Source organism: Hypanus sabinus, unplaced genomic scaffold, assembly GCF_030144855.1.
Source record: "Hypanus sabinus isolate sHypSab1 unplaced genomic scaffold, sHypSab1.hap1 scaffold_276, whole genome shotgun sequence".
NCBI classification, from domain to species: domain Eukaryota; kingdom Metazoa; phylum Chordata; class Chondrichthyes; order Myliobatiformes; family Dasyatidae; genus Hypanus; species Hypanus sabinus.
Window position 1 is genome coordinate 142,422 of NW_026780896.1, and position 16,703 is coordinate 159,124.

General features: G+C 44.0%; 1 protein-coding gene across 3 annotated transcripts in view; it reads left to right on the forward strand.

Moving 5' to 3' along the window:
• LOC132388181 (zinc finger protein 239-like) overlaps positions 1–9,966 on the forward strand; it is a 39,665-nt gene extending 29,699 nt beyond the window's left edge. The window contains exons 1-3 of one of the 3 annotated variants that reach the window (XM_059960530.1): positions 958–1,347; positions 3,758–3,926; positions 6,861–9,966. In XM_059960530.1, the coding sequence (XP_059816513.1) occupies positions 7,250–7,615 (366 nt within the window). In that variant the 5' untranslated portion in view covers positions 958–1,347; positions 3,758–3,926; positions 6,861–7,249 and the 3' untranslated portion in view covers positions 7,616–9,966. Of the gene's footprint in view, positions 1–957; positions 1,348–3,757; positions 3,927–6,860 lie in introns of those variants that run through there. The other 2 variants (XM_059960532.1, XM_059960531.1) reach the window with 2 other exon arrangements.
• The last annotated feature ends 6,737 nt before the right edge of the window (positions 9,967–16,703 follow it).

Here is a 16,703-nt window from a genome sequence, read left to right on the forward strand (position 1 = left end):
GAGCAGGATTTTACACCATATTGCAGGGTTAGGGTTAATGGGCTTCTCGGTGAGACAACGACATTAATCACGGGTTTCATCACTGAATCCAGTGTTGTGAGATGTAAAGTCCCCTGTTATGTGTCCGGCTGTGCCGTGTTGTTGGTGGAGTGGGCAGCGTGGTGTTTGTCTCGATTCGGGTGGCAACACCAGAATTGCCAGCGGGGTCCACACACAATGTATTAGTCAACAGAAAACCTCACGTCCCTGCAGTCTTTGTCTCCTGGTAAACTCAACACCCTGACAGTGTGGACCATAGATACCCCTTCCTCTCAGAGTCAGGGAATCACTCAGACAGCTGATCGCTGAGAGGAATTATATTTATTTGTAATTAAAGTTCACCCAGATTCGTTTGGACGGATTACATGTGGAGTTCGGGGTGACACAGTGAAAGGGCCGGACGGCCGAACTCTCTCCGTTGTCCAAACATCCTTCCAGGTGAGGCGACACTTCACCTGTGAATCTTCCGGGGTCGCCCGTTGTGTCCGCTGCTCCCGATACGGCCGCCTCGACACTGGTGATACCGGCTCCTCCGCAGTTTTGTCGGGTAGGAGTGTTTTTTTAACGGGTGTCGATATTTTTCTTCCCTTTTGTGCGGGGAGGAGGGGTGGGTTTTGGGGGTTGATGATCGGGATGCCGTCCTTTCTGATGCGGGGGTGGGGAGGGAGTTTCATTTTTTTCTCTCTCTGAACGACTTTCACGATTTCTTTGTTTCGTGGTTCTCTGGAGAAGGAAAAAAACTCAGCGTTATTTATGAATTCCTGCTTTGATAATAAATTAATCTTTCAACCATCCACTCCCAGCGGGACTTCCCGGTGTCCAAACATTTCAATTCCGATTTCCATTCCCGTTCCGACGTGTCATCCCATCCCTTGCCAAGATGAGGCCACCCTCAGGGTGCAAGATCAGCAACTTATATTCCGTCTGGGTGCCCCCACCCAACCTGATGGCATGAATATCGATTTCCCCTTCCGGTGAACAAATTTACCTCATACCCCTCCGTCCCACTCCCGCTCATCCTCTCTGTCTTTGTACGTCCTCTCACCTGCTTATCACTTCACTCTGGGTCCACTGCTCCATCCCTTTCTCAATATATTGAAGTGTACCTGTGAGTGTCGATAAACAAAATATCCTCACACGTCTGGTGTTACATGGTTCGACCTTTATACATCCTGTTTAGTGTTTAAATATATAAAAAGTTAAAGAAGCTAGAATCTTTACATAAATTATTATCGCAACTATACGAATAGAAAATATTGTATTTTGGAAGTGACAAATGTTAATGGGAGGAGAGCAACCATTTGGGAGGTTTGGAAATGCATTTCATCTCGTTCATTGCCTCACTAAGTTACTCTTTTTCCTATCAACACAAAGAGAAAAAGAGCCTCTTTTCAATCAACTACAGTTGGTGGAGCGAGGCCAAGGAGTTAATCAGCTACAAATGATATGAAATGACGTAAAACTAGCTTGTAGCCTAGAATTTTTTTTCCATTTGGCTTCCAAAACAAAACTAAATTTATCCAGGTGTAGAAGAGGATTTTGGATGATTAGCTTGTGTATTTTTCTTTCATTATTTTCGACTCTTAAACATGGGTTTCGATGTTCATTCCGTGTTTAATATAGCTGCTTCCTGGAATCCAATGGTATCCATTGGAAAGAGCGGAAAAATGCTTGCATTTGTGTACAGGTATTTCCCAAATTCCTTGGACAACGGTACGAGTGAGAAGGAATTTCACAAATACCTAAATAAAAAACAGTCACAGCTCCAGGATTTCACCAAAAACAATCAAATATCCTAATGTTATTAGTGGTATTTCTCCCGACCAGCCAACACCCCAGCTTCTGTAAAATTCGCTCTATTTAATATCCGGGGTTGTTAAATTCCGCGCTTGTTTATATTGACTTTTTTACAGAGGTGTCAGAGCGGCGCTGCTGTGAGCTCTGCTAGCACTGCACCCCTGAATGTATGAGATAGTACAGTGTTAAATGCAAAACCCTGAGCAGTGTCGATGGTCAGAGGGATCTTAGACTCCAAGTTCATCGCTCCCTGAGAGAGACTGCACAGATTGATCGGGTGGTTAAGAAGGTAAATGGCATGGTTGTCTTTATTAGTTGAAGCACTGAGTTCAAAAGCCATGAAGTTGTGTTGCAGCTTTGTAAAACTTGTTAGCTCACATCTGGAGTGTTTCATACTGTTCTGGTCGCCCCCATTCTCGGAAGGATGTCCGGGCTTTGGAGAGGGCGCAGAAGAGGTTTACCAGGATACTCCCTGGATTAGAGGGCATGAGCTAATTCAAGAGGCTGGACAAACTTGTGTTGTTTTCTCCAGGCTGGGGTGAGACTGGATGGACGTTTACAAGATTACGAGAGGAATAGGTAGAGTGGACAGAGGGTATGTTTTTTCCTGGGGGTTTGAAATGTCTGACACATTTAAGGTGAGAGCAGATGTGAGGGGCAAGTTTGTTTATTTCCACAGAGTGCTAGGAAGCTGTAAACTATGCCTGGATGTTAGACCCCACCAGTCACGTGATCCCATTTGCCCCTCCCATTTAACCATTGATGTAACAATCTCTTTGTGCATGTTCTCAATCTCTAGGTGGGTGGTCACGCATCCTCCATGTTGTGTTGGGGAAATCTGATGTTGGCCACTGAGTCCCGTTAACTTCCCCCCAACTGGCCTCGTTTCCTGAGGCTCTCACATTTGACCTGGAGCTTTATTCCTGTTGTGTCTTCTCCCGGACTGGGGTGGGTGAGAAAGGAGAACGTCCCAGGTTGTGGGGATCTTTGATTTCACTGCCTGCTTTACCGAGAGACTGGGAAGTCTCGGGGTGAGAATGTTTCCTGTGATGTGCTGATCTGGACACAAGGGCACACATGCAACCTCTGCCAAGGCTCGAACGAGCAACCTTCAGATCTCTAGATGAACGCCTTAACCACTTGGCCACGCGCCAACACGTGATAGTAGAACACTAAAGAAAGCACAATGTTTCCCTTTAAATTATCCTGGTACCAATTTGTTTGTTATTCCTGGAAATGTGTTCAGTACAGTTGTTGCTAACAAGGTTTACATAGGTAATCTCAGGAATGATCGGCTTTATGTATGAGGAGCATTTGATGGTTCTGGACCTGTGCTCAATGGAGTTCAGAGGGATGGTGGGGGTGGTGGAGGGATATATGGTTAAGTAAACCGACTGAATGCTGAAAAGCCTGGATACAGTGGACATGGAGTAGATGTTTCCATTAGACAGCGAGTCTGTGATCTGACAGCACTGTCTCAGAATAAAGAAGCTTCTCTTTAAAACTGAGATGAGAAAAAAAGAAATTGGCCTTAAGGTGTCTGATCTGTGGAATTTGTTGCCACAGAGGTTGGTTGAGGCTCCAATTTGGATATATTTGTGACAGATTAATATATTCATGATTGCTGAGTAGCTTCAGGTTTACAGGAGGAAGACAGGGATATGGTGTTGGAATAAAAATCAGCCGTGGTTGAATGATGGGCAGACCAGACGTATCATGTCTTACCATGACTGAATGATGGCTCCTTCTTATCCCATATCGTTCTGTGAGATGTGAGGGACAATAAAAGATTGTTCACTGAGATCGTTAAATCTGCCTTCAGTGTTTAAATTTCAGTGAGTTTTGTTCTTAGTAACATTAAGCAGAAATGTTTAGTTCTCCTTTTCATTATTAATGTGCTTCATTGTCTCTCTGGTTAAAGTTAGACCTGTGGTGAGAGATTTATTGGAAGAAAAACCCCAACTGGAGGCAAACCACGACTGAAGAAGAGGGAACAGCAACAAGTGTACCAGCCCGAGGACTGAGAGCACCGACTGGAGAGAAACCAATCTGACTCGGAGATTCCAGTGATTCAGTCAGGAGAATGTTTGGTGAGTCTCGTTTACTCAAACACTGGTCCTTTAGATATTACATACCTGTACAAAGGAAGGTAGGTAATAGTGGGGAATGAGACTGAATGTGCCCAGAAGAACCAGTTATGCCTCTGTCAGACCCAGTTGCAATCACTCCAGGACTGGTAATGTGCTTCCAGCAGCCCAGCCCTTTGAAACCACTCCCATTCCCTCTCAGTGGTTACTCAGTTCAAGATCTTGCATCGTCTGATGCAGCTTTTGGTCAGTTCTGAGTGGGGAGAGGGAAAGAGAGGGGAGTGTTTATACTGACTGTCTTTCAAAAACATTAATTGTTTGAACTTGCTGCAATCTCTCTACCCATACCCTGTACTTTCTCAACCAAATTATTGACATAGATGACAAGTAGCAATGGGCATAATCTCAGGGAACGTCACTAAGCACGGGACTCAAGTCTAAGAAACAGTCTCTCACCATCACCCTCTGATTCCTACCACCCAGCCATTCCCAGGCTCTGGGGTTCTGTAACAAACTCAATGTTAACAGGAAGATTAGTCAGTGATTAAGATGATGAGAGAATTGTGGCCTCCTGAAAGGACATGCGAGCTGAGCTGTCTGATTCACTGGACCAGTTCCACCCTCGTTGACAACGTAATTTACCTCTTGCCCATCCACCCACGTCATATCACCCACAGTACCCCAACCACCCTCCGTCCCGCCAGTGGCCCCACACCCTTCTGACCATTCATCCCACACCGACAAATAGACAGGCCCCCTTCACCCACGTCCACCCTCCCAGCTTGGGGAACCACAACAAACTGATCCCGCGATCCCGACAGTGCAAAACTAACACCAGGGATGCAAGACTGGAGAGCCCCGGAGCCACCAGCTGTCCGGCTCGGTCCCGGCCCTTTGCCACTTGCAACTGTCCCTGGATTTACACAAACCCGAGATTAACTGCTTCCTCACCGCCACCTCAACAGGAGAAACACCCGCATCAGCTGGGGTTGAGCTGCAGTTGGTTCCCGTATGTGTTAAAGCTCCCCGCTGTCGGATATGGAGACCAGAATCGTACGCAGTAAAACCATATAACAATTACAGCATGGAAACAGGCCGTCTTGGCCCTTCTAGCCTGTGCCGAACGCTTACTCTCACCTCATTCCACTTACCTGCACTCACCCCATAACCCTCCATTCCTTTCCTGTACATATACCTATACAATTTTTTTTTAAATGACAAAATCAAACCTGTCTCTACCACTTCCACTGGAAGCTCGTTCCACACAGTTACCACTCTCTGAGTAAAGAAGTTACCCCTCGTGTTGCCCCCTAATCTTTTGCCCCTTAACTCTCAACTCATGTCCTCTTATTTGAATCTCCCCTACTCTCAATGGAAAAAACCTGTCCACGTCAACTCTGTCTATCCCCTCATAATTGTAAATACCTCTATCAAGTCCCCCCACAACCTTCTACGCTCCAAATAATAAAGACCTAACTTGTTCAACCTTTCTCTGTAACTTGGGTGCTGAAACCCAGGTAACATTCTGGTAAATCTCCTCTGTACTCTATTGACATCTTTCCTATAATTTCGTGACCAGAACTGTATACAAAACTCCAAAATCTGGCCTCGCTAATGCCTTCTACAATTTTAACATCACATCCCAACTCCAATACTCAATTCTCTGATTTATAAAGGCCAGCATACCAAAAGCTTTCTTCACCACATGAGATTCCACCTTCAGGGAAATATGCACCATTATTCCTAGATTTCCTCACACTGTCTACAAGCTTTCTCTATTTGTGAACTAACCACTTCTCTCCTAGTCTCTTCAATTTGATTCCCACCCCCCAACCATTCTAGTTTAAAGTCTCCCCAGTAGCCTTCACAGATCTCCTGCCAGGATATTGATCCCCCTAGGTTTCAAGTGTAACCCGTCATTTTTGTACAGATTACTCCTGCCCCAAAAGAGGTCCCAATGATCAAGAAACTTGAATCCCTGCCCCCTGCTCCAATCCCTCAGCCACGCATTTATCCTCCACCTCATTCCATTACTACTGTCACTGCCGCGTGGCACAGTCAGTAATCCCGAGATTACTCCAGCCCTCCCTTCTTGCTCCCTCTCTCCCTCACTCTCAGTTCTCCCTCACCCCTTCCTTGTCATCACAAGAATGTTGCCAGATCTGGAGGACTTGGGTTACAAGGAGAGATTGAACAGGCCAGGACTTTATTCCTTGGAATGTGGAAGATTGAGGGGAGATTTGATGGAGGTATACTACAATTATGAGGGTTAGAGATAGGGTAAAAGCAAGCTGGCTTTTACCACTGAGATGGGGTGTGACTATAACCAGAGGCCATGGGTTAAGGGTGAAAGGTGAAACATTCAGGGGACCATGAGGGGAAACTTCTGCCGGGTGAGATTCCAAAGAGATCACCAGCTCGTAACCCAGCACGGATGGAAAGCGTGCAGGGGAGCCGGCTGGATTCGAACTCGGGACCTTTCATCCTGAAGTCTGGCATTGATGCCACTATGCCACCAGCCAGGTCAGGAGATATTGACATGGCATTGAAACTGTGGCACTTTATATTAACATTACATAAAGGGAAACCCCAGCTGCACGTCAACAAAGGCTATTTAAGTGAGAGGGTTTCTGTTACTGTGGGGCCAGACACCCTTTCAGCTCAGTGGGAAGAGGGACTAATTCAAATGGACAGAGTCAAACAGAGCCAAGTCACAGATTGGAGATGGCATAAGTGTCCCACTCTTATAGACCATCAGAGAGTTTGATGGTCGTTCCAGATACCAGCACTGTGCCCAGTTAGAAGGTGATTTCTCTCTCCAACTTGTGTTGAACTTCACTGTGACAGTGTGATGTCAGATCGCACCCTGGCAACTCAAGTGATCTCATCTCAAATGTTGTCCTTCACCCACTGATGGATTTTTAAATCTTTTCACAGGTTAAAATCGACCAGGAATTTGTCTATGGGAATTCAAACACAACACACCAGTTGTGCTGTCTCTGTCTAGATATTTAAGGAGCAAGAGATTCAATCAGCCATCCTTCCTGCTCAGACTTTGTGGAGGGATTCACTCGGTCATCTGACCAATTGACACGTCCGTCATTTTACACAGGGAAGAGACCATTCACCTGCTCAGACTGTGGGAATGGATTCACTCGGTAATCTCAACTGAAGCTACACACTGGGGAAGTCCATTCATCTATTCTGTGAGTGGGAAGGGGTTCAGTCGGTCTTCCCACCTGTGGGCACACCAGTCAGTTCACACGGGGCAGAGGCTGGTCATCTGCTGAATTTGTGGGGAAGGATTCACTCGGTCATCTGATCTAATGGCTCACCAGCGAGTTCACACCGGGCAGCGGCTGTTCGCCTGCTCAGACTGTGGGAAGGGATTCACTTGCTCATCCACACTGAAGGCACACCAGCGAGTACACACAGGGGTGTGGCTGTTCACCTGCTCAGAATGTGGGAAGGGATTCAGTCAGTCATCTGATCTACAAAAACACCAGCGAGTTCACACTGGGGAGAGGCCGTTCATCTGCTCGGACTGTGGGAAGGGATTCAGTCATTCATCCACCCTACACCGTCACCAACGAGTTCACACTGGGGAGAGGCCATTCACCTGCTCAGATTGTGGGAAAGGATTCAGTCATTCATCCACCTTACAGAGACACCAGCGAGTTCACACTGGGTAGAGGCCTGCTCAGTCTTTGGGAAGAGATTCTCTCGGCCATCTCCACCAAATGTGTATGATTGTCAAGTCAAATTTGAGTTTCAGGAAGGTATCAAGGAAGAGCAAGAATTCACTGGCAGAGAGGACGGAACCTACTGCCTGAGGGCGGTTTCTGCCCAGAACATTTGGGCGGACCCCGCAGCGTCACAGTGGCAGTCCGAGAGCAGCGTCACAACCCGCGGTAAGATGCCGAACTTTAAATAATTGTTGAGACTGTTTCAGGGAAAGGTACACTGCTGTCACTGCGTTTGGTTTAACTCTGCCATCGGGATCATCGCATGCAGGCACTTCTTGAAAATGGCGCAAGGGTTCACCCAGTTTGGAACCATAACGGTCCAGTAGAGAAACGGAGGTGCAGGTCCGAAATTGTCTCCGAAGTCCGAGAGGCAGCCAGTTTTTCACCTAATCCTAATGCTAATGCTAATGCTACTGCCTTATGACTATCCTTGACTAGACTAATGACTGACATGACTGATTATTTATGACTACTGACTAATAACTAAGAACTATGAAATGCCACACTTGTGAAAATAAAAATAAAAAATGGAAAAGAAAGAAAGTTGTTTGGTCATTGAATGGAATCCGGTTAAAACCTTCGGGTATTCAGTCCCGTCCGAGTGTGGAAGCTGCACATGTGCAAAGGGAGCAGTGAAAATACTGCTTGACAAAACTGTTTGACTCGGAAACTGGAGGACCAGGAAACAGAAATCTGTGAGCTTTGAGCTGGGACAGCAAGAGCAATAAACTGTAGTCCTGAAAAAGGAAGGAAGGAGAAAGGAGGATGCTGAAATACTAACACCAACGGCGTTGGGCTTTTCCTCCAATTTTCCCACGCCAGCCATCAGACTGAAACCGACGGCCCTTCCCAAGTTTCCTGGCAGCAGACGTGATTTTCACAGGTGGAGAAAGGACTGGGAAGCAATCCAGAGGCAGCGAGAGCCGACCGGTGCAAGAGAGGTGAAAAAGGTTCAACTGCTGAACAGTCTTGACCACAAAGTCAGAAGAGACCTTCGCCTCAAAACTTATAAAACTGCAGATGTCATCTTTCGTGTTCTAGAAAACCGCTATGGAAATCGAGCGTGGAAATCGGAAATGGATAGTATTGGTGCAGCATGCGAGCCAAAATGCGGGGGTTGTGGCTGCGGAAACTGCCAGCCGGGCGGCAAAGGAATGACTCTTGCTGAAGAGAGGGAACTTGTATACAAATTCATATACAAAAAAAAATCAAAGCAATAGTGATAAGGGAGAAAGAAAGGCATGAATATTGACTTCTCTAACTTCCGTTAATGCCCCTCCTTCCCTTCTTACCCCATCCCTGACATACTGAGTTGCCCATCATGCCACCTGTTCTCTATCTCCCTCTGGTGCTACCCTCCACCTTTCTTCCTCCCTAGGCCTCCTGTCCCATGATCCTTTCCCTTCTCCAGCTCTGTATCACTTTTGCCAATCACCTTTCCAGCTTTCAGCTTCACTCCACCCGCTCCGGTCCTCTCCTATCATTTCACATTTCCCCCTCCCCCACCTACTTTCAAATCTCTCAGTACCTTTCCTTTCTGTTAGTTCTGACGAAGGGTCTCGGCCAGAGACGTCGACAGTGCTTCTCCCTATAGATGCTGCCTGGCCTGCTGTGTTCCACCAGCATTGTGTGTGTGTGTTGTTTGAATTTCCAGCATCTGCAGATTTCCTCGTGTTTGCACAATACTTCACATTATGGATCATATATACAAAAAAGTAAAATCAAAGCAATCGTGATAAGCGTGGACGCTGAAAAGGCATTTGATTCGGTTAATTGGAAATTTCTTTACAGAGTTTTACATAGATTTGGTTTCCATAACAATTATTAAAACTATACAGGCACTATATGACAACCCTACTGCTAGGATTAAAATCAATGGATATTTAATCAAATAGTCTTACCCTAGAAAGGGGCACAAGACAGGGTTGTGAATGGTCAGCACTACTCCTCGCGTTTTATCTGGAACCATTAGCTCAATACATGAGACAAAATGGGGAATTACTAGTAAAGGGACAGAGCATAAATCGGCTTGTTACGTGGATGACATTTTGATCTATTTACCTGATTGATGCAATCCTTTGAACAATATGGTCAATTATCAGGATACAAGATCAACATAGATAAAACCCAATTACTTTCATATTACTATAGCCCAGCAAGAGAAATTGAAAGTAGATAACCCCGGGCATGGCAAACAGGGTCTTTCAAATATTTGGGCATCATTATGCCAAAAGATTAGGCAACATTATCAGAATGTAATTATCAGCCTGTATATATAAAAAAAATAAGGAATAGATGGCAAGATGGAACCTGATTCCTTTCTTTAAGTTTCAGTTCAAGGATTGAGTCTATTATAATGAATACACTGCCCAGACTGTTCTAGCTCTTTCAGACCTTACCAATAGAGATTAATCAAAATCAATTCAATGAATGGAACAAGATGTTATCAAGGTATATTTGGCAAGGTAAAAGACCTAGAGTTCATCTCAAAACTTTGCAATTAGCAAAGGAAAAGGGTGGATGTGGCCTAACTTCTCTTAGAGGTTATTATTTTGCAGCACAGTTGAGAGCTGTGATATGCTGGAGCGACCCATCGTATGACGCTCAATGGAAAAACATTGAGGAGCGGGTACTTCCCATCCCCGTACAAGCAATTTTGGCTGATAATAACTTGCAAAGGTACATAAATACTATTAATAATCCATGGGTGAAATTGACTCTTAAAATATGGAAAACTACTATAAAAGAATATAATCTCGAGGGAGATACTGCAATTCTTAAATGGTGTGCATATGACTCGGATTTTACACCAAATAAATTGGATGCTAGATTTAAGGACTGGACAGCTAATGGAATAACAGTTCTTTGCAACATAATGAAAGAAGGAACACTGTTCAGCTTTGAAATGCTGAAAGAGAAACATTTAGAAAAACAAGATTTGTATCAGTATATATAGATGCGACAGTATGTTAATAGGATGCTTAAAATTGTAACCAAGGCAAGTACGTGCATGTTAGAGCTGTTTAGAAAAGCATATAATTCAGATAGCGGTAGTAGAATTATTTCAAGCATGAATAAGGATTTGTCAAATCTTAAAATACATTTGACTTCATACATTAAAACAAAATGGGGGAAGGAAGGAGGGATAATTATATCTGAGGAAGAATGGACAACAATATGGAGGTATCAATGGAAGTGTACCAGTTCACAGAAATGGAGGGAGTTCGGACGGAAAAACTTGATAAGATATTTTATTACACCCTCTTAGGTATCCCATTATGATAGTAACCTCGCGGTTTGCTGGAGAAGCTGTGGAAATCGAAATGCAAATCATTATTATATTTTTTTGTGACTGCCCTGTTATCAAAGACTATTGGAGGGGGATACACAATGCCCGACATGACATCTTTAAATGTGAAATACCTTTGGGGAGTAAGACCATATATTTTGGATATATACCTCAAGAATGGTTGCACAAATATAAATATTTAATGAATATATGGTTGGCGGCTGGTAAAAAGACTGTTACTAGGAAATGGTTATCACAGGAGAGCCCAAGGTTAAATGCATGGATGGAAATTACAATGGACATTTACAAAATGGAGAAGATAATCATAATCTGGAACAATTTGCTTCATACTGGGAAAAATGGTTTAACTACATAATGCCTCATAGGCCCGATTTTATTCTCACAAATCATTTAATATGTTGTTAAAAAAAAATCACTCCCTACTTGTACATAGTTTCTTTTCGTTTTGCTTGTTTTTTTTTTCTTTCACTCTTTTGTATAAGTGTATACCTCAGATATATTCAATGCTGAGATTTGTGACATATATGATTATATGATATATATCTACAATGTCTGAAATACAACTTCTGGAAATGTTTCTTTGACGATGAACTTCAATAAAAAACAACAAGAAAAACAGATAAAACTTTTAAGTATATATTTTCATCAAAAATGAACAGGATTCAGCACTCCATGTGTGTATATGCAATCGTGATAAGAGATACAGACCAGAACACGTACATGTGAGGCCAACTCAGAACAATAAATCATCACTCTGGAAGAAAACATTAACCAGTGGAATGAGTATGACCCTCCATGGGAGACATCCCAACGATCTGAGTAGACTAGATGGTGACAATGAAGCCTTGAGCGCCGGAGTGAGAGTTGGTGACCTCTCCCCAAAAAACAAAGGGGTTCCTGGCAGAAATAAAGGACGCTTGACAAAAGGGGGAAAACATCAAAAAATACATGAAATATTAACAAACGAGGCAGTTAGTGCAGAAAATGCCAGAGAAAGCAGACACAACCCAACACATTCCAGGATCCTGCAACAGTTTAACTCAATCTGATTACTCACAAAGGTACAAACAAATGGCAAATATCATTCACCAAAATCTTGCTTTAAAATACAAACTCATGAATGCCCATCACTTCACAAAGGTACCATAAATTCAAGCCCGATACAGTTTTAGTGTCAAAATCTTACATATTATATGATAATCAATACATTATTTCAGATAGGACAATCCATAATAACCATACGGTTATAATATTACGGGATAATCAAACACGATCAACTCCCCCAGCAGATTAAACCATTCCCAGCACATACATGTTCCTCAACCAGTGGAGCACCTCACCACAGTCATTGTTTGTGCCATCAGTCAGACAACCAAATTATATTCTCTGTCAATCAGCTTCCAAATGTTGCTACTCTGTCATTCGTTGCCACGCCCCGCTGCTGCTTCCCTTCTCATCATACGTTCAGAATCCAAAGCCCCACTCTCTGCCCTGTGTAGACTTCCCTCGGGTTTCTGACCCTGCTTCGTTGAACATCCGACAGGTGGTTCCCCATTCTGCTTTCAGTCTTTAAAGGACAGGGGTGTTTTCAACAAATTTTAGAAGCAGGGAAAATGACCCATAATATGGAAATGAGTCGTGAATAAGGAGGTTAACTAGCAAAGTCATTCTTCATCAGTCCAGAGATGAGAGGGGCGAAGAACATGTTGGAGAGAACTGCAGTCAGCTCGTCTTCTTCAGTCTGCAGATAACTCAAGGGGAACCTCTTCCCCCAGAAAGTGGTGACTGCAACCCATTTCGCAGGGAGAACGAGAGGGGAACAACAGGGGAGGATTTAAAAGGAGAGTCGTGGAACAGAATCAGTGGTAGGGTTTAGCAGGCCTGAGTTGACTCTCTGCTGTACACTAGCACTGTTATAAATTCAACAGATTCCGAAGACTTACTAATGAGGCCGACATTATGCAGGTGTTCCAAACTATAAGTGTACAGAAACGGAGAAAGTGCGCAGTTGAGAGAATTCGGCCTTTTCTCCTTGGAGCGACTGAGGATAAGAGGTGACCTGATAGAGGTGTACAAGATGATGAGAGGCATTGATCTTGTAGATAGTTAGCGGCTTTTCCTCAGGGCTACAATGGCTGCCACGGGTTTAATGTGCTTGGGAGCAGGTACAGAGGAGATGTCAGGGGTAAGTTTTATACTCAAGAGTGGTGGGTGTGTGGAATGGGCTGCCGGCAATGGTGGTGGAGGCGGCTACGATAGGGTCTTTTAAGAGACTACTGGATAGGTACATGGAACTTAGAAAAATAGAGGGCTATGGGTAACCCTCGTAAATTCTAATGTCGGGACATGCTCAGCACAACTTTGTGGGCCGAAGGGCCTGTATTATGCTGTAGGTTTTCTATGTTTATTTTTTTCCTTTACCCCACTTTTGTGGAATCAACAAACAGAGAGGACTGGTTTAAGGTGAGAGAGGATTGATTTAATAGGGATCCCAGGGGAAAATTATTAATCCACTCTCCCTTCCGTTTCATTGTTTAACTAACACGATGAGTGCACTCTCAGGTTGGAGGAGCAACACCTCATATTATTTCCGGGTAGCATGAGCATCGATATCTTTAACTTCTATCTCCACCTTTTCATTTCATCAACCCACACGCCAGTCTCCTCCATTATGTCTCCTCACTTCTCTCTTCTCCACTGCGGACCGTCTCCCTCTGGTTCCTCTTTAGTTTCTTCCCCATTGTCCGCTCTCCTCTCCTATCAGATTCCTCCTTTTCAGTCCTTTGCATTTTCCACCTGCCACCTCACAGCGTCTCACTTCATCTCCCCCCCCCCCCCCCCACTCACTCACCTTCACTCTTATCTGGCTTCACCTATCACCTACCAGCTTGGACGCTTTCCACTCCCCGCACCATCTTATACCGGCTTCTTCGCACTTCCAGTCCCGATGAAGGGTCTCGGCAGGAAATCTCTGCTTTGCTCTATCCCCTCTATAGAAGCTACCGGACCTCCTGACTTCCTCCAACATTTTGTTTATGTGACTCTGCATCTCCAAAATCTGCAGAATCTCATCGGGACAGAGTGCAGAATGCAGAGACTACATCGGGTCTCAATGATGTCGAGGAGGCCACAACTGGAAAACTGGAAACAGTGGATGACCCCGACAGTCACGATGTTGAAAAGTTGCCTCAAATGGAAGGACAGTTTGGGACCCTGACTAGTGGTGAGGAAAGTGGTCTCGGGCAGGTCTGGCACTTCATCCACTTGCAGTTCGCTTCCAGTCCACTTCACTATCGCTGTAAACCTCTCCCTTTTGTGGACAACACTGCCACTTGGTGGTGATTTGCCACAATAACAGGACCCCCGATTTGTGGACTCCATTGTCACCAGGTGGCGCTCTGCCGCAATAACGCTGAGAGACAGAAATGTAACGCTGCAGCCTGCTGAAATATTTATTCAAGATTCAGAGTTGTTTAATTCCATTTCCAGCAGGCATGTGTAAACGAGGTCGAAATAATTATTACTCCGGCTCCAATACAACACAAAAACACAATAGTAACAACATATATCCACAGCTTATATACTGTGCACGGATTGATTGTATTTTCATAAAGTGATGCTCGGCATAGGATGCCTGCATATAAGATGACAGACAGGAAACGATTAAGCAGAGGTGTTTGGTGTTGTGGAAGGGTGGGTTAGAGGGTAGAGATATTTATCAGCCTTACTGCTTGGGCAAAGTATCTGTCCCGGAGGCTGGTAATCCTGGTGAGGATGCTGAGCATCTCCCCACCAATGAGAGTGAGATGAATCGTCCATCAGTGGGATGGGTGGAGCTAGATTATGAAAATTAGGTTGGTGCTTGATCTCAAGAGAGGGAATTTGGAAAATACTAATGAGGTGCTTTTAGAATAGCTCGTAATTGTGCCCTCTTGAAAAATGTTAATTCTGGAATGGGTGTTGTCCAAAGAACCAAATTTGATTCGGGAGCTTATGGTAAAGGAACCATGTGGACATTGTGATTGTAACATGTTGCAATTCACCCTGCACTTTGAGAGGGGAAAGGTACAACAAGATGCATCTTTATTAGTAGGGCGAGGGGAACTACGGAGGCACGAGAGAAGAGCTTACCAAAGTTGATTGGAAGGGGACACTAGCAGGGATGATGGCAGAATTGCAATGGCTGGAGTTGTTCAACTTGACAGCCTCAGGGTTGAAGAGAAACACATCATATTCCACCTGCAGAGCTCCAACATGAAGGCATGAATATCGGTTTCTCCTTCCAGTAAATAAATTACTGCCCACCTTTCCTTCTACATACCCCCGAGTAACATAACTTTACACATTCTGACCACTGATATCTGGGACTTCCATATTGCTGCCAGTGTCTTCTACAGATAAGAGTGATGTACGATACTTATTCAGTTCATCAGCCATCATCTTTCACCCTCACCCCATTAATACCTCTCCAGCATCATTTTCCATTGGTTTGATATTCGCTTCTGTCTCTCTTTTACACTATATATGCCTGAAGAAAAAATAGTATCCTCTTTAATAATACTGGCTAGTTCACCTAAGTATTCCATCTTTTCCTTCTTAATGATTTTAGTTGCATTCTGTTTGCTTTTAAAAGCTTCCCAATCCTCCAACTTATAGTAATTTTTGTTCTGTGCCCTCTCTTTGTTTTATATGTTGTCTTCGGTTTCTCTTATCAGCCACGGTTTTGTCACCTTACCTTTAGAATACCACTTCCACTCTGTGACTTCTGAATTGCTTCTAGAAATTCCAGCCATTGTTGCTCTGTTTCATGTTCTTTTTAAATCAATTTTGACAATTTTTCTCTCATGCCTCTCTAATTCTCTTTATTCCACATCGACTTTAGTTTCTCCTTCTCTAATATCGGGGTGAATTTGATCAGATTAAGAACACTTGCCCCTGAGGGTTCTTTGGACTCAAGTGACCTAATTAATTCCGGTTCCTTACATCACCCAATCCAGAATAGCTGATCCCCAAGTGGGCTCAATCACGAGCTGCTCTAAAAAGCATCTTGTCGGCATTCTAGGAATTCCTCCTCTTCAAACCAACACCATCCTGATTTTCCTAATCACCTGCATGACAATCCCCATGACTATTGTAACATTGCCCGTTTGGCACTCATTTTCCATCTCTCATTGTAATTTGTGGACCACATACTTACTACTGTTTTTACTATTTACATATTTACTAAAATCAGGGATTTTTTGTACATTTGCTGTTCCTTAATACTACCCACAGATTCTACACTGCCCAACGCTATGCCACCTCTTATCTACTGATTTTATTTAATATTTCACCAACAGAGTCACACAACCCCACGACCAGCTTGTTATTTCACTAAACATATAAATATCTGGGAAACAAGGGGACTTGCAGGTGCAAGAAATGGAGAGAAATTCACACAAAGTGCTGGAGAAGCTCAGCAGGTCAGGCAGCATCTGTGGATGGGAATCAACATTTCGGGCCAATACCCTTCTTTGGGACTCTTGATAACCACGTATCTGGGAAATCAACAAGCAAAGACAACAGAAAGTAGTGCAATATTGGGAAAACCTTTGACAAGATTTATTTCAAGGCTTTAAAAACTGCGGAACAGAGCTCAATAATCAACAAATACAACAAAGGCAATAAACACTTCCATCAATACCGACATTGACTTTTTTTAAATGAAAATATCTTAGTCCCATT